Source organism: Urocitellus parryii, chromosome 5, assembly GCF_045843805.1.
Source record: "Urocitellus parryii isolate mUroPar1 chromosome 5, mUroPar1.hap1, whole genome shotgun sequence".
Classification (NCBI taxonomy): domain Eukaryota; kingdom Metazoa; phylum Chordata; class Mammalia; order Rodentia; family Sciuridae; genus Urocitellus; species Urocitellus parryii.
In genome coordinates, this window is record NC_135535.1 from 181,687,073 (window position 1) to 181,711,988 (window position 24,916).

Consider the following 24,916-nt stretch of genomic DNA (forward strand, 5'->3'; position numbering starts at 1 on the left):
AAGCTTCTCACTTGGTGTGTGGCACCTCCCTCCCCCAGGGCAGGGCCTGGCCAGCTCAGCCAATCAGCTCCACTAGCCTCGAAACTGCCTGGAAACTGGCAGCGCTCCCTCCAGGCTTCAGGGCTGGGAATTATGGAGGAGGATGGGCTAGAGACGCCCTTTAGTGGGACCCAGGGCAGTCAGAGGGGCACTGTGACATTTCTCCAGCTGCTCCCCAGCAGAGATAAAAGGCTCTCTGAAACCTGAGGGTATTGCCCTTTACCCTAGGTAGGGCAAGACCCTCAGACTGTCCAGTGCCCACAAGGCAGGAGAGGCCACAAATTTTTAACTAGACCCATTAATCATTAATAGCAGGTAGAAAGGAGTCTAAACTCAGCCTTGCTCAGGGCTGTAGCACAGCTGGGCCCCAGGCCTCCTATGGAGATGCTGGGCCCCCGGGTCTGGGCCTCTGTGAAACAGGGGCTGAGCAGGGGCCTATCCAGGAATGTGAAGGGCTGGGCCTCAGGGGATGGGAGGAAGGTGGACATTGCAGGCATCTATCCCCCTGTGACGACCCCCTTCACTGCCACCGCAGAGGTGGACTATGGGAAGCTGGAGGAGAACCTGTACAAAATGGGCACCATCCCCTTCCGAGGTAAGCAGGCCTGTCCACTGTGGGGGTGGGGAGCCAGAGACCAGGGGTGTAGGTGGGTTCTGAACCTCGCCTGCCTCTGTACAGAGGCACCGAAAAGGACTGAAGTTCCTTGGTAGCTCCCAGGGCTCTTGTGGGGATTACACTGGATGACAGGTGAGAACGTCCTTGTCAACTGGGCCCCATGTGCTGATGTAAGGAAGATCATGTGGCAGCCCAGCCAGGAGGCGCGTCTCCTTCTCCTCAAAGCCTGTTTGCACATTCTCTTCTGGGCAAAGCCTCCCTTGGCAAGAGTTAGTGCTCACTGTGCTATTTCCTCTGACTCATCTCCCCCTTTACATTGGTCTCCTCTTCTCTGAGATCAAGGATCAGATCATATTTGTGACATTCAACATGCCACACAGCTACAGTGGCATAAGTGGAAGTAGAACAAAATAGCAAAACCTGGCTGCCCTGCCCAGCTGCCCATCCATCTCCCAGGGCAATCCCTGGACAGTACTCTCAGTAGCACTGTGTCATACATGGGAAGCTGGGGCTCAGAGACATGGTCACTGCCCAAGATCACTCAGCTGATATAGCTGGGCTGGGATTTGAATTGTCTCTAACTGCGCGGCCCATGCTCCATTTCTTTCTACTCACCCCATCACCCCTTCTAAGTCACTAGACCAGACTTTCTCAACAAGTGGCATCTGGTGGGCACCAGCTTTGGGAATGGTGTGGCACCAATCAGGCATAACTGCACATCCCTAGAATGCCCACAACTAGAGAGCCTGAGGCAGGAGGATCACAAGTTCAAGGCCTGCTGGGCCACTTAGTGAGACCCTGTCTCAAAAAAGAAAAAGGGGGACTGGGGTTGTGGCTCAGTGGTAGAGCACTTGCCTAGCATGTGTGAGGCACTGGGTTCGAATCTCAGCGCCACATATAAACAAGTATATAAATAAATGTCCATCAACAACTAAAAAATATATTAAAAAATAAAAAGGGCTGGGGATGTGGCTCAGTTGTAGAGCAGCCTTGGGTTTAATCCCCGGTATCAATAGAAAAGGAGTACAGAGTAACAGTTAAGACCAAGGACTCTGGTTTCCAATCACAGCTTTGCCATTGACTTACTATGGGATAATCTCTCTAAATCTCTGTTTCTGCATCTGATACAGGCGAGTGATAATACACATATCATGGCATGGTTGGGAGAAAAATCTGAGAGAATACAAGTGAAAGCATGTTGTAAACTGTAGGGTGCTAGACATGAGAATGCATTGATTTCTATGATGATGATTATTAAAATAGCAGTGTGATTGGCAAAGTTGCTTTGTGACGGTGTCCAGTGGCCCAACTGAGACTCCATTCATTGCTAAGGGCAGAGGTGATGTGACCCTTCCCCAGGGGACAACAAGTGCTTTGTGGATGCCCACATTGAGCAGGGATACCAACTCTAGGTAAATATATGCTGGGGCTTATTCACAGAGAACTGCAAGTTGGGCTGTGTCTGATTCCCTTGAAGCAAAGCAGGAAGTTCCTCAGCCTCTAACAGATGACTGTGCTTCAGCTTCAAGGTTCAAGGCTGGGAGGGTGGATTTTACATCTGGTGTCTGCCTGCCACCCAGAGAACCCACAGACTATGAGAACCCTACAGCTCTCCTCTGGACCCTCCCTTCCATCGACCCACCCATTCTCACAGCAGGAATGGGTGCCCTGGCTTCAGTGAATATGGCATACAGGCTTCTGCTCCTGTTGGATGCCCCTCAGCCCCTTTCCAGGGAGACAGAGCCTGAGGGAGAGGGAGTCCAGGGTCTGGAGGTAGAAGCCCTGGGAGGGACTCATGCTCTGGCCATTACAGAGACTTGAGAAATCACTTAATTTCTCTAGTCCAGTTTCCTCATTTTAGAACTGGGAGCTGAGCCTTCAGGTTCTTGGTCACAGGGTTCAACATATTCTTCTACCATGGAGCACTGGAACAGGGAACACAAAGCTGAAGTGTCTTGTCACTGCTCCCAGGACAAGACCATGTAAGCCTTAGTTTCCCTTGCCCTGTTCTGGAATAGACTTTGCAGTTCAATATGAAAGGGGCAGAACAGGCAGCCATCACTTGTCACACTGTAAGGCGTCTTCAACAAAGCCCTCTAAAGAGAAGGTGGGAGGAGCTGGGGCTATGGCTCAGTGGTTGAGCGCTTGCCAAGCAAGTGTGAGGCACTGGGTTTGACCCTTAGCACCCCATAAAAATAAGTAAATGAAGGTATTGTGTTCATCTACAATTAAAAAAAAAAAGATTTAAAAAGAAAGAGAGAGAAGGTGGGAACTTGGCCTGGATGTGTCATGAACATTAGTTAGAGATTCTTCTGGAAGGTCCTATTGGAAACTATGTAACTCTTTTTTTTTTTTTTTAGCATTGCTAATTTGTACTGAAAATATGAATACAGAGTTTTCTTTTGAAATAAATGTTATAACCAGAGACTGGAGGGAGGGGTTGTTCAGAAGAGCCATTTGACCCTGAGCTCACAGTAAACAACTTTGAAGATGGACTTTGAATTGTTGTTTCCAATTAAAGTTAGTGAACAACCACAGAGCTACTCTAGCAAAACTGGGGAGATGATGTTCCCTATAAAACTTTAAGATTGTATCTTATTCCCTCCATAAGTAGAGTGGACCATGGTTTCCTGTGAAAGATAAAATATTTTTATATATATCAAGACCATTACTCTGTTAAAGAAAATAGTTTGTTTAAAATGTCACAACTTTTACAAGCCCATTTTGGCATTTCTTCATTTTATAAATGTGCTAGATGCCTTTGGGTGGGGCATAGAGTGTGGCCCAGTCCTGTTTCTACCTGACAAGCCATGGGAATTATTCAGGATTTTGCAGGCAATTATGGAAAAGGCATCCCACCACCCATAATGGCCCCAAGAATCTGGGACGCAATGAAGTCTCCTCTCTGCTCTGCCTTCTCAGTCCACTGCTTGTCTCCCCCCATTTGTGACCTCACGTTATTCCAGAATGAGCCCCTTCCTGGGCCCTTTTCCGTCTGGACTCTGCCATTAGTGGGGATGGAGCTGCAATCAGGAATGGAATGTGCTAAGCTGGCAGCAGAGATGAGCCCTGCATAGAGGCAGACACCAATCTCGGTGGGCCAAAATGAATGCCAGCCTAGCCAAGGGGTTCTTTCTACCATGACCAGTCTGACCAAGCAACCTCTGCCCTCTGGGGGCCAACAGCTGGGGAGGGAGAGAAACCAAAGATTGGAAGATAAGGACTGGTAGCTCGCAGAATGGGTTACATCGGAAAAGTTGCCTTTCCACTGACGTTGAGGACAGATGCCAGGACAGGAGAAAGGACCCAGGCCTTAAACAATGCCTACCAGGCTAGACATGAGGGATGTGGTGGCCTCCCCCCACCCCGCCCCCAGCTGCCTTCCTCACAATGGGGTTTATTGCTGAGGTGGCAGGAGGCATCCTAGGGAGGGTGCAGCAGGGCCTGCCTGCCAGACGCCCGTGGGGAGCCTGCTCTTTCAAGCATGAGCCATACCACCTGGGCTCCCCCACTGTTTCTCTTAGCTCAGCAGTGCTCTTAGCTCTGCTGCTGGGAGTAGGGTCCTGGAGACCTTCTTGGAGTTCATCCAGCAACCATCATGCAAGGTGGTGCTGGGAACTATCCTCTTGCTTGGAGGCGGAGGCCTTATTCTGTGGACTCAGAGAAAAAGGAGAAGGAAGACATCCACTCAGTCTCCACGAAATGAGTCACCAGAATGCCGCAAAGCGAATGACAACTGGATCAAATCTCATTTTAGCCGCCTTTCTGACGAGAAGCTGGTCTCCACCAAATGCGTCGGTGTCAACAACAATGCCTCCCAATGCTTTGGGAGTGGGAGTGGAGAGGCCAACACCACTATTCACATGGAGACTATTACCACCAAGCAAGGAGAGGAGGGCACAGCTATGCACAGGGAGTCCTTCACCAGCAAGCAGAAGATGTGTGGGCCTTCGGTGATCAAAGAGACCCTCAAAGAATCTGGAAAATCCTCATCCACAGATGAGGCCATATGGGCTGCCGTGGTTGCTTGTACCAAGGAGATCGATACGAAGGGGCAGCGCCTGGCTAACTCTATGCTGCAGCGAGCTACAGCTTACCAGCACTCAGGCCACCTGGAGGCCAAGGATGTCACCCCAGAGGAACTGAAGGCCCTTGAGGAGGTGGAGATTAAGCTGAAAGTGAATTTCCTCGCCCAGAGGGAAGACACCATCGCTGGTGCCAACAACCCACACACTTTCCGTGGCCACAGTCACCATGGCCACCAGGGTCGTCCTGGCCACAAAAGCCAACATGGTCATCTAGTTTACCCGAGCCACCAGGGTCATCTGGGCCACCCAAGCCATCAAGGTCTTCCAGGTCATCCAAGCCACCAGAACCATCCAGTCCTCTCAAGTCACCAAGGTCTTCTAGGTCACCCAAGCCACCAGAGCCATTCAGTTCACACAAGCCAGCAGAACCATTCATGTCACTCAAGCCAGCAGAGCCATTCAGGTCACCTAAGCCAGCAGAACCTTTCAGGTCACCCAAGCCACCAGAGCCATAGCGTGCCCAGTCGCAGCCACCAAAACTGTGACTCTTGAAGGCACCTAACCATGTACCCCTTCCCCCAGCAGGGCTGGCCCACATACACAGGCCTGTTTTCCCTCCTTTTGGGAATCCTCTGGGCCCAGGGTGAGATGCTGCTGCCAAATCCCTTCTTCCTCAGGCCCCCCACAGAGATCATGAGTGGAATCTGCAAAAGAGGATGGCCTCTGATGGACGAAGAGCTGGCAGAAGGCAAAGCACGACACACCCTGAGATCCCTGAAGACCCACCGAGAGAAGACCGAGGAGGCAGATCCCAGGAGCAGCCAAGAGCCCCACACGATGCCAAATGCCTGCAACTGAGCCAATAAAGCCTTGTATACCCTCACTCTGAGTCCAGGGGCTCTGTGGCTGCCTGAGGTCTGGGCAGGGATGGAGGGAGAGGGCACCTTCTCCAGCAATCCTGCAAGGTGTGACCTGGCCTGGGGCCTGTTTACTAGGCCTGATTTGAGACTCCATTAGCAGCCTCCCCATTTTGGGGGATGAGATACCTTCAGGGGCCTCAAACCCATCAGCCTGCTGCTGCCAGGGAAGGAGGAAACAGCCAGGTATCAGGGAGAGGGGATGAAGAAGGGGCTTTCAGAGGAGTGTGCGCCAGCCAGGTGGGACTTACTCTGGGCTCTTGGGGCTATCTCAAGTCCGGAGAATCCACACTGCAGCCCCTCTCTCCCTGCCCCACCTGTTTCCGGGTGCCCATAGGGATCCGTGTTAGAACTTCCCCACGACCTGTAGTCCACAGTCACCGAGCTGTTATAGGCAGTCTCATGTCCCCGCTGCTGGGGCTGGGGCTGGCTACTGCTGTTGTTACCAGTATGACTACTGCTCTAGCAGCCTCCTATTTTTTTTTTCAGTTTTTTTTTTTTTTTAAGTATATGTCTTGCCCTGGGTTAAGTGTCAAATCACAGCTCCATGAGGAAGGTATTAGGTTATTTTCATTTTACAAAGAAGGCATCTGGAATTCAGAGACAGAACTTGCCTGAGATGACGTGTAAGACATGTTGCTGGATTAGATCCCAGCTTTTCCTGAGACTCCAGCCCATGGTGACCCTTAATCCCTGCCCACGTTGCTTCGCAGTGCTCTTCCCATCAACCAACAAGACTGTGCCTCTCATGCTTATTCCTGACCTCTTTGGCACATGTCCTGACAGTTCCTCTGCCCACCGGAAAGCCCGGGACTCTTTCTGCCTCCTCTTCCTGGGGTGAATTCTCCCACCCACAACCAGGCAGTGGAAGGGAAGGCAACCACCTCCCCAGCGGATCTTGAGAGGCGTCAACTACAAGGCACTCACTCCATACAGCTCTGACATAGAAATTTCTTACCATTTGGGTCTGTTATGGATTTACCAGGGGTTCCCAGTCTGTGGGCCTCATCCTTCAGGGGCTCAGAATTCCTGCAAAAGGATGGATAAATCCACAAATACCCTAAATGTTGTCAACAGATTTTATAGAGCACAGTTGAGACTATTTGAATTTTTTTGAACATTACCAATAAGTGACAATATACATTTTGGTTGATATATTTAAAATATTTCATGAGAAAAATTTTAGTTGGAAAAAATGAGGTCAGTCACACTAGCAAATGTTAGAGGCTGCTACATAAACAAAAGGCAACAGAGTGATGAGGTTTGACATCTCAAAGTGATTATTTAAATGCATTCACACAGCTGAGCACAGTGATGCACACCTGTAATCCCAATAACTCGGGAGGCTGAGGAAGGAGGATCACAAATTCAAGGCCAAACTCAACAATTTAGTGAGGTCCTCAGCAACTGTCTCAAAAAAGGGGGATGCAGGGGATGTAGCTCAGTGGTAAAGCACTCTGAGTTCAATCCTCAGTATGAAATAAAATGCACATACAGAGATGGATTACTCCTGTAATCCCAGTGATTTGGGAGGCTGAGACAGGAAGATCCCAATTTTAAGGGCTCACACAGAGATGGGGCACCATGGCTCACTCCTGTAATCCCAGTGATTTGGGAGGCTGAGACAGGAAGATCCCAATTTTAAGAGCTACTATACTAAGAACCTGTCTCAAAAAAAAAAAAAATCTTAATGATAGAGCACCCCTGTATACAATTCCCAGTTCTGGGAAAAAGATGCATACATGTATTGGTGAGATATCAAATTCCTTATTAAAAACTACTTATGGGCTAGGGTTGTAGCTCAGTGGTACAGCACTTGCCTTGCATGCATGAGGCCCTGGGTTCAATCCTCAGCACCACATAAAAAAAATAAATAAATAAAAATAAAGATATTGTGTTCATCTACAACTAAAAAATATTTTTACAAAGTTTATTATATGAAATTTCAGATTAAGATTTTGGAATCTTAACTTTAAAAAAAAGCTTCAAATTGGCAAAATTAAAAGTCATCAGTTAAAGATGGGTATGCCCACAATAATTGTCTGGGTCCTGGTTCTTGTGCCATAGGTGGGTGATGTTATTGGTAGAGGCTGAGTGAGGAATGCTAAGAAATTCCCCATAATATTTTGCAACTCTTCTGTAGATCTAAAAACAGTTCAGACAATTTGAGGACATGTCAAAAAAGTTTTGTTATAGTTGTGTTACAAATAAAACATCTTCTAGGCACCAATGAATACATACTCATGGTGGGGACAGTCTTACTAGAAAAGAGACAATCAGACCACTCTAAGATACAAAGAGCAGTTGACAGTCACCAGACTCTGGCCTCAGTCAGTTGGGAGGGTGGCTGGTTTCCCAGATTAAAGCTAAATTCCACCGAAGTTCATTGGGAAATTGCTTAAGCATTTTATCAGGAATGATGTTTCTTACCTGAGAGAGATTATGAATTATATCATGCAATAAAGTTTTGCCCCCAGGCTAGGTCTGGAACAATTTTTTTTTTTTAAAACACAAATTATCAATACACCTCCTCGTCAAGGCACTGTGCTGCTGTGATGGAGGAGACCAGAATGAGTGAGGCAATGTCCTTGACCTTGATGAATCCAGACAAACCAAGGGCTAGGCAAGAGCAAAATGCTGTGGAGCATAGAGTGGAGGGGAGGGAGCAAAGGCTTGGTGGCTCTGCAGCACTGGAGAGGCTTTCACTGGGGTCCATGCAGAAGGGAAGGGCGTGAGCAAATGGGCAGGGGCAGGGGAGGGGCAGTGCACTGGGAACCCTCGACCTGTGTGTTTGGGCTTTTTGCAGTGCAGAGCTGCAACCCAAGGCCTGCATGAAGGCCAGCACTGCACCAATGAGCCCTGTTGGTTAGGTTTTCATTATTGTTTTGGTTCTGGGGATTGAACCCAGGGGCGCTTTACTACTAGGGTACATACCCAGTCCTTTTTATCTTTAGAGTCAGGGTCTCACTAAATTGCCAAGGCTGACCTCAAACTTGTGATCCTCCTGCCATAAGCCTCCCTAGTCACTGGAATTACAAGCATGTGCCACTACCTCTGGCTACTGGAAGTCAGTTTTGATGTAAGGGGAACATTAAGATATAGGCAAAGGGCAGGGGAAGAAGCCAGAGAAGTGACTATGAAATTTAGAGCCAGGGAGGACTTTGGAGACCATCTGGTCTAAGTTCTCATTTTATAGGAGAGACCAAATTGAGCAATTTTGCCTAGTCCTGCATGTGGGGGTGGGATGGGATATTGAAGGGTTCTGAGGACCTCTGCACACAGGTGTAAGCAACAGGGAAGTATGAGGCACAGCTAGTGGAGGTGCAGAGGAGAGCGGTCAAATTGGAGGGGTCCCAGGGAGACTTCCTGGAGGAGGAAGATGTTAAACCTAGAGGGCTTAACAGTGCCCAGGAGGTACTCTTTATGTGAGAAAGATCGTGATTCCCTTTTGGACACAATAGATTACCATGTTGCTTGTGTGTTCCCAGCTTCAACACCCAGTACCCTTCTCAGGCCACCCTAGCTCTCCAGAGCAGCCAGCATTATCATGGGAGCAGAAGGGGAGTAGCTTCCAAACTGAGAGGGGCTCACCTTATAGCTGATGGCAGTGGGGAGTTAAAGGGACCTTTAACTCTTCCCTTCAGCACCAGCCACCTCCTTATGGCTAACACACTTTCCCCTGATTCCATATGAAGTCAGCTAACACTAATGGAGCAGGTTCTATTCTAAGTACTTTACAAATAGCATTTTATTCCATCAAAATGACTCTCTGAGCAAAGGACTAATATTGTCCCCACTTTTCAGTCCAGAAAACTGAGGTTTGGTTGAGTCATTTTCTGCAAATCTCATAGCTATGAGTGGGCCACACTGAGAATTGGTCTGCTTGTCTGACTTCAGAGCCTACACCCCTGACCACTCTACTTTCCTGCCTCCCAGCTTCTCTGTCACCCACTTTCCTCACTCCCTGATCCGTGGGGATGCTGGCCTTTTCCTGTCTGGCCCCTCTCTACCAGGCACACCAGGCCTGCAGTCGACATCCAGCCAGGAGGACCGGGGAGTCACCTGTTTCAAAGTGTTTTCTGATACATTTTCCTGTCTGAGCCTCTCAAACAGCCTGATAAGTTAGAATTGAAATGAGTTGTCATTTCATAGAAAAGGAAATAGAGGTGCCATAGACTGGCTCGCTAAACAGATCCCTCCCACTGAACCACACTGTCAAGGGTTCCTGGGATGCTCTCTTCCAGAGACAGGAGAGAGGGCCACCTGAGAACCGTGAGCAACGGGCCTGCTACTGCTTCCTGGGGTGCCAGACCCCACTGTCCTGCATTGAAGCCATGTCCACAGGGGGCCCAGGGGCCTTTGGAGTTGATCACAAAACGAAAGATGACAGAAGTGACTGTGGCTAGAGCATAGACCATAGCACAAGCCTGCTCTAGCCCAGGGTGACAGATGGTTTTGGCATTCCTATAAGGGAAGTGGTAAGAGCTTGATCTCTATCTAGATCCTTAGTCAAGGGTGCTGGTCCTAACATAGCCAGATCGGAGCCCACATCCAGGGCCAGCAGCTTTTGCACAGGGGTCCAACCCACAGGGACAGTACCGGGCCTTATATAGCAAGATTCAAGGAGGCTCTTCTCTTTGGCTTCCAGCAGGACACAAAGCAATGGAGTCCTCAGGAGGCAATTCAACAGAAGCTAAAAGCTATTTGCCTCGAAATGTTCCTTGTGACGCTACCAAGGCAAAGACTCAAACTAAAATTTAAAAAGCTCACTTTTGAGTGAGGGCTGTTCTGCCAACCCACGCAATAGAGTCTAATAGTGTAGTGAACAGCACGAAAAAAGTTTTGTGGAACAAAGTTGAGTCTACATCACACTGTGTCCCCTTGAGGATGACTCACAGGAACAATTTCTCTTGGTCTCAGTGCCAGGAAACTCTGTGTTTCTCCAGAGCAGCTGCTTTTAAGTTTTGGGTTCTACATATCTGTTAGCTGACCATGTTTCCCTTTTAGCTTTGACTGTCGGGAAGCTCCGTCTCCCATTTACGGCTCATCTCTCACAAATGTATGGCAGGGATTTTGGATGTCAGTGCTGATCTCAGCTTTCTTTTCATTCTTCCAATTTTCGTTCTATTTATGAATAATCCTATTGGATCATGTGCTGTGTTTGTAACTACCTGAGTGGTTTGTTTTTTGAAATGGAATAGAGTGGAGGAGAAATAAAGGAGGAAAAGAAAAGTTACATGGGGAAACTTGGGAGGAAATAATTCTACTACTATCCCTTTCCAGTTTAGCTAAAGGGCATCAATTTAGCTGGTCTCTTATAGAAATATAATGTTGACACCTTACACCCATACCTGGTGCGTATTAGAAAAATTTCGGATAATTGGTTGATAAGACAGGAAAATGCAAATGAAATATCTCAAAACAATGAGATATCACTTTTCATCCCCCAAGTTGGCCAAAATCAGTCTGACCATACCAAGAATTGCCATGGATGAACACTTGTAGGGACAGCTCCTGAGGCTGCTGGGGTGTCCTGAGGAACCCAGGAGTGGGAAGACTCTTTTTGTCAGTCACTGTTGACCCAGGCCTCAACAAGAGAAGGAAAAACAAACTGTGGTTTGCCCATACAAGTGAACCCTCTACAGCAATTAAAATGGATGAATCACAGCCATGGGTGCTGCTGTGGACAAAGCTGAAAACATAATGGTAAATGAAAGCAGCAAACTGCAGATGGTCATATAAGCTTGGTTCTATTTCTACATTGTTTAAATTGCAAAAACCATATTATTGCCAGGTGTGGTGACTCACACCTATATTCCCAGTGGCATGGGAGGCTGAGGCAGGAGGATCTAGAGTTCAAAGCCAGCCTCAGCAAAAGCAAGGTGCTAAGCAACTCTGTGAAACCCTGTCTCTAAATAAATACAAAATAGGGCTGGGGACGTGGCTCAGTGGTCATGTGCCCCCGAGTTCAACCCTAGTACCTCCCCCCAAAAAAACCCAAAATACCATATTATCTTGTTCTTGGGTCCATATGTATGCTGCCAGTATATAAAGGTATGAATGAGGACAATAAACACCTGAGTTGGGACAGAGAGACAAGGAAGAGGAAGGGGATCATGGGAGAGTTGCTGTGGGTGCTGGATACGTGGGTGTAGCCTCTATTACTGACTATTCTCTAAAACTTTTCACTAAAACCAAGAAAACTGATGGGAATGGGAATGCCACCATGCACCTGGTGAACGTCCTGCTGGTGTCAGGACAAGGACCAGAAGCAAAGGTGTGAAGAGCTATGGTGTTGGGGAGGTAGAGCCTGCTAGTGTTGAACACGTGTCCTGATGGGTCTAAGAGGACAGGAAGGCGTCAGTCACTGTGATGGGGCCCTCTGTTGCAGGCTTTGTGGTCCAGGGCTCCACTGGCGAGTTCCCCTTCCTGACCAGCAGAGAGCGCCTGGAGGTGGTGAGCCGCGTGCGCCAGGTCATACCCAAGGACAAGCTCCTGCTAGCCGGCTCCGGCTGCGAGTGTGAGGCCAGAATACCCTGGGACCCCCCGGGTGGCTGGGCTGTGGGGTTCAGGCTCCTTGGCTCTGGGGTCAGTTTCTGTCTTCTTGTTCTGCCTCTTCTGGGCCATGCCGAGGCCCCCTTTGCTTGGCCCAGCGTGTTGACCCAGGCCTCCTTCCTCCTCCCTCCTGCAGCCACTCAAGCCACAGTGGAGATGACTGTCAGCATGGCGCAGGTCGGGGCGGATGCTGCTATGGTGGTGACCCCTTGCTACTTCCGTGGCCGCATGAACAGCGCTGCCCTCATTCACCACTACACCAAGGTGGGCACCAGTCAGAGGCTTGAGACCAAAAGGAGGCTGGCTGAGGCAGAGGCTCCTCTTCATGTGAATGGCAGCTATGGGACATGGGTGGAATGCCACCATGTTCAAGTTGTGTGACACTGGGTGACTAGCTAACCACTCTCTGTCATTATTTCCTCCTCTCTGAAATGGGAGGAATAAAGACATCTACCTCGTGGGTTGTTGAGGATGGAGACAGATCGTTGCTGTCATTGCTGCTTACAGTTGGGGCTTGCAGCACAGGTGGCTTAGTGTGAGGGGGTAGGCCTGTCCAGGTAGCCATGCAGTCACCCCAGCCAGGACCTGTGCAGGAAAAACTCCAATTCCAAGGGCCTGGGCTGGCTGCCCTCTCCCCATTTTTCTCTGTACCCCTCAGGTTGCTGACCTCTCGCCAATCCCTGTGGTGCTGTACAGTGTCCCAGCCAACACGGGGCTGGACCTGCCTGTGGATGCAGTGGTCAAGCTTTCCCAGCACCCGAATATTGTGGGCATGAAGGACAGTGGTGGTGACGTGAGTGGCAGCGTCTCCCCGGCTGGGCACCCTCCTCTTTGTCTGGACCCTGGCATTTCAGCCACCACCTTCGGGGAAGCTCTGAGATCTGGGCTCCTGTTGGGCTTCTCTGTTGCATGTGCTTTCTGGGGCATTGTCTGTACTCAAAGGCATCTCTCTGAGAACTGAACTGTCATTCTGCAACATTTGCCCAGCTCATCTAGGTGGGAGGTTGAGGTCCTGGGCTCAGCTCTCACACCAGGTTTGCTATTGCAGGTGACCAGGATTGGGCTGATCGTTCACAAGACCAGCAAGCAGGATTTCCAGGTGTTGGCCGGATCGGCGGGCTTCCTGATGGCCAGCTATGCCTTGGGTAGGCCACCCGCTGCTCTAAACTGTCATGGGTGACCAATTAAGCAGGAAAACTGGGAGTAAGACTGGGTGGTTTGTCAGAAACTTGGCCACCCTGCTTGCTTGTTTGAACCTGAATGCTTGAGAGTGACTTTGTTGGGTGGAGGGGGGGCTATGTGCAATCCCTGGCCCGAAGTTTGTACAAAGTCCCCATGCTTAGATGACAACTTTAGCTCCTTTTACCTCATCCTGCAAATGGTTCTATGAAGGCAGAGATCTTGAGGCTTCCCCTCTAGGACAGAAGTCCACTTTACTCCCTGCTTAATCCCAGGCCAGAGTGAACTGTCAGACCTGCAGGGTTGGGTCAGGGATCTTCAGCTGCTTGAGCAGATTATTATTATTATTATTATTTTTTGTATAGGGATTGAACTCATGCACTCAACCATGGAGCCACATCCCCAGCCCTATTTTTCGTATTTTATTTAGAGAGAGGGTCTCGCTGAGTGGCTTAGTGCCTTGCCATTGCTGAGGCTGACTTTGATCCTCGTGGTTCAGCCTCTCAAACCGCTGGGATTGCAGGCATATGCCACTGTGCCTGGCTGCCTGAGCAGATTCTGTCCCCGTCAAGGATACTAGGGATGTCACTTAGACAAACTACTCTTGTCTGTTTTGGATTAAAGTTCTTTGGTTCAAGTGGGGCCTGGGCCACGAAAGGAAGGGGGGTATGATGGCAGCTTCTTTTCCCTTCAGCAAAAGGCCCATGGATTCAGCTTTGAGCAACTTTTCCAGTACTGCAAGGGGCAACACTGGGTCCTGTTCCCTCTGATCTCTGCAGACTTTGGCTTGCTGTCTAGGTCCTGGCACACCCCCAATCTGCAGTGCAGGGAAGAAGGGGGAACCCACTTCCTCCTCCTTCCTGAGAGTGGGGTGAATGGGAAAGAGCACAAGCTCTGGAGGTGGGATTATCTGAGCTAAAATCTCAACTTTGCCATTTATGAATCAATAAGGGAAAGGCACTCAACTGCTCTGGGCATGAGTTTCTACTCTATAAAGTAAAAGGAAATGAAAGCATCCCCCTTCCATTGGCTAGAGTGCCTGGTACATAGTAGGTATTCTATAAATGGCAGCTGTATTCGCTCATTCCAAATTGTCTCTACTCTTTCCTTTTGAGGGCACTGTGCTTAGTATCATTTCTAACTAGACTCAGAATCATGCTCAGAGGCTGCAGATGTGGCAGAGCTTTCGGGGATCACAGCCAACCCATTTTCCTTGCTTAGATAAGAACAGAGGATAAGAGAGATTCTGTGACTTGTCCAAGATCATTGCAGCCAGCGGGAGGAAATATGTGGTCTCCTAACCCTGTGCCCAGAGGTCTTTCCACTCCTCCACCCCAGTTTGAATTTACAGGGGGAAGGAGATTTCAGAAGAGCACCGGTGTCCAACCACTCCAGTCCTCCCAGGCCTGGTGAATCAGGGGCCGTTGGAGGAATTCTGGAGGTGTCATGCGGCCAGGGTGACCTGGCTCTGGGAGATGGTAGCTGGATGCAAGGGAGAAACTGTCCTTGAGCTATTCCCTGCTCCTCAGACAGCTGAGCAGCTCTTGGCCTGCGGGCTTCCATTTTGAATATACAGGCAGCCTTTCTCTCTGGAAATATGTACTCTGCACTCGCAGAACATGCCTTTGACGAGGCCAACAGGAGCACAGAAATCTAGATCCTATGACCCCAGAATGAAGAGGTTGGGATTCTCTGTGGGAAGTGGCTGTGGCTGATGTTCTTTATCTTGCTCTGGGCAGGAGCTGTGGGGGGCGTGTGTGCACTGGCCAATGTCCTGGGGGCCCAGGTGTGCCAGCTGGAGCGACTCTGCCTCACAGGGCAATGGGAAGCTGCCCAGAAGCTGCAGCACCGTCTCATTGAACCCAACGCTGCGGTGAGCTCTCCCAGACAGGGGCAGCAGGGGAGGGGCTCTGTATTCTCATTGAAGAGGGAGTCCAGGCTAGCATTCCCTCCACCCCTGCCCCATCCCTGCCCTTTCAGAAAGACTTTTTATTTAGAAAGTGTGGGAACTTCTTGTGCCTCCCCAGAAAATCTTGGCTGCAGACAAAGTTGAGCCCTGTTGCTTATATACGCATTAGAATTCCTCTGGAGGTTTACACAAAAGTCCTAATTCCTTGGATATGAATTAAAACAAGTGTCCTGTGTATTACAACTCAAGCAATCCTGGGACCATATTAAGAGATACACTGCCTTAGAGAGTGGTCCGTGAGTCTTTAGGCCAGTTTTTCAGGGACCAGATCTTAAAAATCTGAATGATTAGGAGTTGAAAAGAGAAGTTGGAAGGCTGATGATGTTCAGAACCCTGATTTCCCAGGAGAGTTCTGTCTTCAATAATCTATTCTGCAATCAGACTGTGTGCCCCAATTCTGTGTTGGGTGAGTCAAGGAGAAGAATGTAAGATGGACTGATTGTCAAGATCAAAGCCATTTTGAAGTTTGAGGCAAACAGAAAAGTGTGTGCCTCTCTCTATATATGCTTTATATATATATTTTAAATTAAACTTTTAATCTTGAGACAATACAGTTTTAAGAAATAATACAGAGAGATCCAACTTTCCTCCAATGGTAACATCTTACAAATCTATAGAATAATTTTACAATATTGGATAAGATATACTATATTTGAAGTTGATACAGTCAACTTCAAGTTGATACCATCACCACAAGGATCCCTCCTGCTACCCTCTTACAACCATGCCTACTCAGCCCCGTTCCCACTCCTTCCTTAACTCCTGGTGACTCAAATAATGTTCACCATTTTTATAATTTTGTCAGTTCTGGAATATACTATTTGGTAGCATTCAAGACTCTACTATATGGAAACATAGTATATAACTTTGGGGGATTGACTTTTTTCACTCAGCATTATTTCTTGGGAGATTCACCCAGGTTGTTGCCTATATCAATAGTAATTCTGAGTAGTATTCTATGGTATGTCTGTACCTCAGCCTGTGTAACAATTTACCCTTTGAAGGGGGGTTGAGCTGTTTCCAATCTTTGGCTATTAAAAACTGCCATGAGAGCTGGTCACAGTGGTACGTACTTGTAATCCTAGCTACTCTGGAGATTGAAAGAAGAGAGCCAAGATTTTGAGGCCATCTGGGTGTGGTGGTGCATTCCTGTAATCCCAGCAGTTTGGGAGGCTGAGGCAGGAGGATCACAAGTTCAAAGCCAGCCTCAGCAATTTAGAGAGGCCCTAAACAATTTAGTGCAACCCTGTCTCAAAATAAAAAATAAAAAAGGCTGGGGATGTAGCTCAGTGGTTAGGTACCCCTGGGTTCAATCACCAATACCTGTCTCCCAGCACCCCCCCGCCCGAAAAAAAGATTCTGAAGCCAACAAGGGCATCACAGTCAGACCCTGTCTCAAATAAACGAACAAACAAAAACTGCCATGAACATATGTGTACAGGTTTTTGTGTGACCATAAATTTTTATTATTTTTCTAGGATAAACACACAACAATGCAATTAATGGGCCATAGATGATGGTTGCATGTTTAGTTTTTTAAGAAACAGCCAAACTATTTTCCAGAGTGGCTATATCCTTTTACATTTGCCCTCCTGTGAAGGTCTGTAAGATCCAGAGTCTCTGCATCCTTACCAGCATTTGGTATTATGGCCATTTTTTACTTTAGTCATTCTGATAGGGGTGTAGTAACACCTTATGGTCTAAATTTGCACTTCCCTGGTAGCTAATGACATGGAACATCTTTTCATGTATTTATATCATAACCTCTTCACTCAAATACTTTTCCCCTCTCTCTGGTGATACTGGGGTTTGAATCCAGGGTCTTCCACACGTAAGCAAGCACTGTACCGCTGAGCTGCACCTCCAGCCCTTTTGATTTTGAGACAGAGTCTTGCTAAATTGCCCAAGCTAGCCTCAAACTTTTAAATTCCTGCCTCAGCCTCTGGAGTCCTTGGGATGATGTGCCTCCCTTTGCCTGTTTTCTAATTGGATTGTTTGGGCTTTTCACTGTTGAGTTTTGCAAGTTCCTTGTATTTTTTAGATAGTAGTCCTTTGTTGGAGATGTGATTTGTAAACATTTTTTTCCCCAGTCTGTAGCTTGTCTTTTCATTCTCCTTATAGTATTTTTTTTTTGCCAAGCAAAAGTTTTAGATTTATCAGTGCTGTCTTTTATGAATCATGCTTTTGTTGTCAAATCTAAGAATTCTTTGCTTTGAACTAGAATGTGAAGTTTTTCTCCTATAATTTTTCCTAAAAGTTTTATGGTTTTACGTTTTCAAGTTTATGACCCATTTTTGAGTTCATTTTTGATTAAAATGTGAGTCTTGGGTCAAGTTTCCTTTCCTTTCCTTTTCTTTTTTGGCCTATGGATATCTATTTGCTCCCCACCATTTGTTGGAAAAGCTGTCTTTCCTCCATTGAATTGAATTGCTTTTGCACCTTTGTGGAAAATCAATGGGGCATATTTGTATGGGTCTATTTCTGGGCTCTTTATTCTTTCCATTGATCTATCGGTCTATCCCTCCACAATACCACTCAGACTTGATTGTTGTAGCCACACAAGTCTTAAAATAAATCTTATAATAGACTAATGCCTCCCACTTTGTCCCTCCCCCCCAAAATTGTTTTAGCTAGTCTATCCTTTGTCTTTCCATATAAATGGAATTTTGTCTATATCTACAAAAGAATCTTGTTGAGATTTTGATAGCAATTTTGTTCAACCTGAATAACAATCTAGGGATGATTGATACCTTCACTATGTCATCTTCTAATCCCTGAGCACGGTGTGAGGCTCTATTTATTCAGATCTTCTTTGATTTATTTCTTCAATATTTTGTAGTTTTCAGAAAAAAGTCCTGTGCATATTTTGAGAAATGTATACTTAAGTAGTTCATATTTTTGAGTGATCAAAAATGTATTTTATTTTTAATTTTTTATTTGCTTTGGTACTAGGGATTGAACACAGGGGTACTTCCCTACTGAACTACATCCCTAGCCCTTTTTATTTTTTATGTTGAGACAGGATCTCTGTTGCTTAAAATCTAAATTGCTGAGGCTGGCCTTGAATTTGCAATCTTCCGGCCTTATCCTCCCAATTTGCTGGGATTACAGGTGTATGCCATTGTGCCCAGCTAAAATGGAATTGTACTTTTAATTTCACTACCCAAGTGGTTAATACTAGCTTTTAGAAATATAATTTTTGCAGTTCTATCTTATGTCCTGTGAATTTGCTGAACTCCTAGTTCTAGGAGATTTTGCTTTATAGATTTCTTACATAGACACTCAGATCATTTACAAATAAGGATGGTTAGTGACTTCCCTTCCCTTCTGTATGCCTTGTATTTCTTTTCTTGCCTTATTGCATTGACCAGGACTTCCTGCAGAGTGGGGACTGAGTGGTGAGAGCAGACATTCCTTTCTTGTTCCTGATCTTAAGGGAAAGAAAACATTCAGTCTTTCACCATTAAGTTAAATGTCAACTCTAGGGTTTTTAAAAAATTATTATTTTTTTTTCAGCTCTAGGTTTTTATAGCTCCTTTTTATCAAGTTGAGGAAGCTCCCATCTATTGTAAGTTTTCTAAGACTTTTATAAAATCATGAATGGGTGTTGAAATTTTGTCAAATGATTTTCTGCACTGATTGACAGGATCATGTGACTGCTTTTTCTTTAGCTTGTTAACATGGTGGATTATATAAAGTAATTTTCAAACGTTTGGCACAGATTTGCTTCCTTGGAATGCACCTCATTAGTCATGGTGTTTAATTCTTTTGATACATTATTGAATTTCACTTTCTAATATTTTGTTAAGGATTCTTGTGTCTGTATTCATGAGGAATATTGGTCGTTGGTCTGCAATTTCCTTTTTCCTTTTTTGTTTAGCCTTAGTCTGGTTTTGGTATCAGGGTAAAAATAGTTTGCTAAAATGAATTGGGAAGTGTTCCCCCCTTCTCTGTTTTCTGAAAGAGGCTGTATAGAATTGGTACTATATTCTTTAATTTGTAGAATTCTCTAGTTGAAACCATAGACACTTGTGGATTTCTTCTTTGGGAGTTAAAAAAAAAAATTATACCTCTTTGGTTGGGGATGTAGCTCAGTTGTGCACTAGGCTTCTACAGATTTGGCTTGAAGGGTGAAGAGTCTCTTTTCTGCCCTCACATGCCCTCACCTGTGTGTCTGGTGGGCGAGGGGAAGGAGTGGGAGAGGGGAAGCACTGGGTGGTCTGCTTATGGTGGCAGTGGTCAAAGTCCTGACTCTCCTCCACTAGACCTCTTTGACACCTTCCACCTGGGAGTGATATCGGACTGGAAGTTCAGGCTTTGCTGGCCTGGTTGGGGTGAGGCCACAGTGTACTCTGCGATGTTTGGCTAGAATAGAGAGTAGTAGTTTCTTGCAAGTTTTCCATTTTGCTGGACTGCCCCTTTCCTGGTCTTTTGGCTGGAGACCACTGGCTTTGTTGGGACTTCTGTTGTCCATGTCCAATGGCGTTTCATGGTTGCTGCCTTCAGTTCCAAGCGTGGGCCCTCAGACTCACCACTGTGCTCTGCCTGGGGCTGAGGTCCCTGGTTGGTCTTCCTTCTCTCAACCCTTCAGAGTCTCATGTGTATTTTTATATAATGTCCAGAGTTTTTAGTTGTACTTATCAAAATAACAGGGACAAGTACATTTACTTCATCTTCCAGGAAGTGGAAATTCTTTTTTTTTTTCCTAAAAAAGGGGTTCCCTCTGGCCACCAGAACATTCAAGTAGTTGAAAAAATATATTGCAAAGTGGGTATATAAAAACTCACAGCATTATTTTAGGTTTAATTATTTCATATATACCAAAACACAATTTATTATAATTTTACTTTCCTGGTTTATTGAAAGAAAACTCACTAAAACTCCCCCCCCCCATCTACTTCTATGGGGGGGTATTAAAAACAAACAAACAAAAAAATATGTACATAGGAGTTCGCATGTTTACTTTTGTCTCATGCTAAAATAGGGTAGGGCTCTATTTGAATTCGTGCTGAAACTTTTCATGATGGATTTTTGCATTGAGGTGTTTTTTTTTTTTTTTTTTTTTTTTTCCTGTTACTGGGGATTGAACCCATGGGTGCTTTACCATTAAGTTACACCTACAGCCCTTTTTATTTTTTCTTTTGAGAAAGGGTCCTGATAAGTTGCAGAAGCCCCAGACTTCTTCTTCTTCTTTTTATTTTTATGGTACCAGGAATTGAACTCATCAGCACTTGACCACTGAGCTGCATCCTCATCCCTATTTTGTATTTTATTTAGAGACAGGGTCTCACTGAGTTGCTTTTTGCTGAAGCAGGCTTTGAACTCACACCTCAGCCTCCAGAGCTGCTGGGATTTACAGGCATGTGACACTGTGCCTGGCGGAGGCCTCAAACTTGAGATCCTCCTGCCTCAGTCTCTTGAATCACTGGGATTACTGGTGTGCACCACTGCTCCTGGCTTGGTTTTGATTTTTTAAAAAATATTGTGTTGGGCCAGGCATGGAGATGCACACCTGTAATCCCAGTGTCTCCTGAGGCTGAGGTGGGGTGATGGCAAGTTCAAGTCCAGCCTCAGCAACTTAGTGAGACTGTGACTCAAAAAAAGAAAAAAAGAGTTGGGATGTGGCTCAGTAGCTAAGTGCCTCTGGGTTCAATCCCCAGTGCCAGGAAAAATAAATTGTGTAGCTCTGTAATGAAGCACATTTCTAGCATGTTCAAGGTCCTGGGTTTGAGGGTTCGATCTCCAGTGCCACCACCAAAAAAAAAAAAAAAAAAATTAGATCACAATATCTTAATCTTGATTATTGAGTTTTGTTTTTTGTTTGTTTGGTTTTGTTTTGTTTTTCTGCTTTTCCTTAAGTTCGGCATGGAAGGCACACAGTAGTCCTAGGCTGTGTGTTACAGGCACTTTCAATGGTGCTTTGTTTGGTAAAATGGAGGGCAGGTTCCAGACCTTCCTCAGCTTGTATCCTTACCTCAAAAGGGCAGATTAACTCAGCTTTAGAGAAGGGACACCTGAGGAGGAAAGCATGAGTCTTCCTGTATGGGAAGCTTCCCTGGGATCAGCCGTTCTAAAACCACAGAAATGAGTGCCTTTCAGCTAAGCCCATGGGGCACAGGCTGCCCTGAACATAATGGACACTCCACTGGGGTGGGGCCTCAGCTTTTCCCACTCCCAACTCTCTATGAAAGAGAAGGTTCCAGAACCTGCATTCCCTAGGACAGAAAAAGGAGGTGATGCTTCCTGGGACTCTGGGGACTGATCTAATATTAGTGGTGATTTTCTCATCTGGTCCTTGTGACATCTCTATGGGTAGGTGTAGTTATCGACTTGTTTTACAGACAAGCAGCTCGGGTTCCCCCTTGGGAAGATAGGAGATCCAGCTGCCAACCCAACTCTCTGCATGCAGTCCACTTACCCCATCTTGCTTTATCCTCATGCTGTGTGCTCTCCTGTGCCAGCTCTGGGCACACACTCAGGAATGCCTGGAACACCTAGCCACTGCCTGGGCTGTAGGCTCAGACACCCCAAGAGCAGCCTGATGTCACTCTATTGCCCTGCCCTGATCGAATGCAATGTTCTTCCTCTACCTCCCCACCCCCAGCCCTCCTCCTGCCCATGGCTATATTTAGGACTTTCTGTGGTCTTTAGCACCAAACAGCTGGCCCTTTTCTGGGCCTAAAGAGGGTATGCCAGCATTCCAGAAAAACATGGTAGAAACAGAATTTTTCCCAGGTACCACTTAGTTTCATCTCTTCCCCTAGTTTTTTTTCCAACTAGAGAAGTTTTGGGAAAAAGACCAGACTGTTAGAACATCATGGGTAGGACTAGGCCTTGCAGGAGAGTGACTTACTACCCATCCCAAGAAAAAGCCTGGGCTTGCTAAAGCCTACTGGCCTCTAGTGGTAAATAGTTACTTCTACTCCAAACAACCTCACTATTCTTACCCTTCATTAGAGCCCATACTTCTAAGATGTTGCCTTCCCTCCAAATAAAAGCTATTTCTTCCTTCCATCCTTCTTTCCTTCCTTCTTATACTATGGATTGAACCCAGGGCCACAATACCACTAGTCACACACTCGTACTCAGCTCCTTTAATTTTTATTTTATTATTTTATTTTACTAGGAGTTGAAACCAGGGGCACTTTACTACTGAGCTACATCCCCAGCCCTATTTACAACTTTTTTTTTTTTTTTTTGAGACCAGGTCTCACCAAGTTTCTTAGGGCCTCAATAATTTGCTGAGGTTGGCCTTGAACTTGTGATTCTCCTGCCTCAGCCTCCTGAGTTGCTGGGATTTCAGGCATGCACCCTTGCACCCGGCCTCATCTAACACTTTTGATCATATGAAGTAACATGTTGCTATATCAAAAGCAAAGAAACTTGATGCTTCATTTATTCTGTAAAATGTCATGCATCATTTTAAATTAGGACAAAAGTGTTAGGTCCCCTACTATAACAGATAAGCCTTTAGAGATCATGTTGTCTAGCCCCTTCATTTTTTGGACAAGAGAATTTGCTCAGATAAGAAAATAACATAGAGTTTTACAACAAAACTTCTTTGAACAATGATGGATTGTTTTTTCCTGTGAAAGCATTTAAACAGGGCCCTGGAGGAGCTATGGGTGGATGGGGACCCTGATGCCAGGGGTAAGGGTCTGGTTATGCCTGAAGTTTCCTCCTAATTCCCAGGCCTGATGTGACCAGATCAGGCTCTGGGAACTGGGATGCAGACTGGTGTTGCACTAGTGCCTAGTCTTTACTGCCTTCTCCCATCCCAGCTTAAAGGCTAGATGCCACTCTCCTTCATATTGGGATGGATTTTTTTTCTCCTAAAACCAAAAGAGGCATTTTCCTTGCTCAATCCAAAGTTTTTGCACTTTTCCATTACAGACCTGCTTTCTGGTCTCTAAATCTGGATTCCCAATGTATCCTGGGTGCCACACATTTGGTAGTTTCTTTACAGGGGAAGGAGAGTGGGAACCCCAGCTGTCTGAAAGTGACAGGTCTCTGGGTACTGGGTAGGTGTTTGCACGGCATTCCACAGTCTCTTCTAACAGACCCTGCTTCTCAGGTGACCCGGCGCTTTGGAATCCCGGGGCTGAAGAAAACCATGGACTGGTTTGGCTACTATGGAGGACCTTGTCGCGCCCCCTTGCAGGAGCTGAGCCCTGCGGAGGAGGAGGCTCTGCGCCTGGATTTCAGCAGCAATGGCTGGCTCTGAGGGCAAGCGGAGTACGCTGAGGCCTGCGTCATCTCAGTCTCCTGCCTGGTCCCATAGCCTTAAGAGGAGCAGCAAGCATGGGGGGGGGTGGGGAGAGGCTCCTCTTCCACTTTCTCCTCCAGGTGGCTTGTACTAGGCACCTCCATGCAATCTGCTTTTCTCAGAGTCTGTGACTCTCACATTCGTATCTTAGATGCTGAGTCTCTAGAGACTTTCAGACTAGGAAGGAGCAGTCTTGGTCTTTTTACTGTGGATGTTTTCCTCTGTCCCAAGTCTCATAAACTAGGGAGCCCATGGGAAGGGCAGGGGGGCAACTGGACAGTATGGACAACTACTTAAATTGGAGTCTACGAACCTGAGTCTAGCACAATATGGCTGGAAGTCAGGGCTATGCCTAAGCACCCAAGTTCTGATTCCTTCCAGAGGAAGTACCAGGTTAGAAAACCTGAACAGGAAGGTGTCGCTGGTCTTTGAAAGGCTCCCAAGCTGCATTCTAGCCACAAAGCCCTTTCCTAAATCTATTTTCATTCATTTCATATTCTTCTCTCTAGCTTTGATTTCCATCACTGAGTGCCCAGTGGCTTATCAGATTGGTAAACAATGACACCTGGTGGACAAACAGGGGTCTGCGTTCATTCTAGAAAACATTCTGACCAGCCCAGTTCTGAAACACTAGGGAGAGGGACTTGCTCTGAGACAGGGCTATCCTCTTGTCTATAGGCATCATACTTTTTTCAGGGGGGGGGGCAGTACCGGGGACTAAACCCAGGGCAAGTGTGCTACCACTGAGCTCCATCCTCATCCCCAACACCCTACTTTTATTATTAAAAAGAATCACTTTATTACTATAATAATGTTTTAACAAGTGAAACCAATGTGGCTATGTACTAGGTTTCCTGGTCAGATGTAAAGAACCTTCCTGGAGGAACTCGAGTCCTTAACTGTCTGCCTTTCACAATACTGAGCAAAGAGCCATTAGATCTGTGGTGGCCTAGGAACTCTTCATGATTTCAAATGGGAGACTATAAGAGTTGAAAGGGTGCAAGTAAAATATTTAGAAACACCAAAATCATAGAGGGTGCTTTCTTCAAAATGTTTAACGCTTTTCAGTGGTTATATATGGAAAACCAAGTACTTTTTAAAAATTACTGACAATAACCTTCAACTGAAACTGGCCATCTGATGTCATTCAAGCTTGAAGCTTTGGCTGCTGGGTTTCTCACAGGCACCTTCTAGAGGAGTTGGGCTCAGAGAATTGGGTTTAGGGTTGAGGGGAAAATGTAAGGGCTAGGGAGGAAGGCTGGTGGAGGGACCTCTATTGCTTCAATATGCCTGGCTTTAAGTGCCCAGTCCTTATTGCTCCTAGTGTCCGTGGGACCTTGTGGAAGC

The 24,916-nt window shown here is 46.6% G+C and overlaps 2 protein-coding genes across 2 annotated transcripts; both read left to right on the forward strand.

The window, feature by feature from the left end:
* The first annotated feature begins 103 nt into the window (after nt 1–103).
* Nucleotides 104–24,589, forward strand: Hoga1 (4-hydroxy-2-oxoglutarate aldolase 1). The gene is made up of 7 exons (XM_026394831.2): nt 104–634; nt 11,992–12,120; nt 12,292–12,419; nt 12,814–12,948; nt 13,204–13,300; nt 15,074–15,207; nt 23,378–24,589. Exons 1-7 carry the CDS (start codon nt 418–420, stop codon nt 23,525–23,527), a joined length of 990 nt encoding a protein of 329 aa, XP_026250616.1. The 5' UTR covers nt 104–417; the 3' UTR covers nt 23,528–24,589.
* Nucleotides 781–5,353, forward strand: C5H10orf62 (chromosome 5 C10orf62 homolog). The gene is made up of 2 exons (XM_026394855.2): nt 781–825; nt 4,180–5,353. Exons 1-2 carry the CDS (start codon nt 781–783, stop codon nt 5,233–5,235), a joined length of 1,101 nt encoding a protein of 366 aa, XP_026250640.2. The 3' UTR covers nt 5,236–5,353.
* Nucleotides 24,590–24,916: the final 327 nt, after the last annotated feature.

Excerpts from the sequence above, each read along its gene's own strand:
- Hoga1 (XM_026394831.2), top strand. The coding sequence starts at position 418 with ATGGAGATGCTGGGCCCCCGGGTCTGGGCCTCTGTGAAACAGGGGCTG. Across the intron at positions 635-11,991 it reads GGGCACCATCCCCTTCCGAG|GCTTTGTGGTCCAGGGCTCC; the intron begins GTAAGCAGGCCT and ends CCTCTGTTGCAG. Across the intron at positions 12,420-12,813 it reads TCATTCACCACTACACCAAG|GTTGCTGACCTCTCGCCAAT; the intron begins GTGGGCACCAGT and ends TGTACCCCTCAG.
- C5H10orf62 (XM_026394855.2), top strand. The coding sequence starts at position 781 with ATGACAGGTGAGAACGTCCTTGTCAACTGGGCCCCATGTGCTGAT. Across the intron at positions 826-4,179 it reads ACTGGGCCCCATGTGCTGAT|CTCAGCAGTGCTCTTAGCTC; the intron begins GTAAGGAAGATC and ends TGTTTCTCTTAG.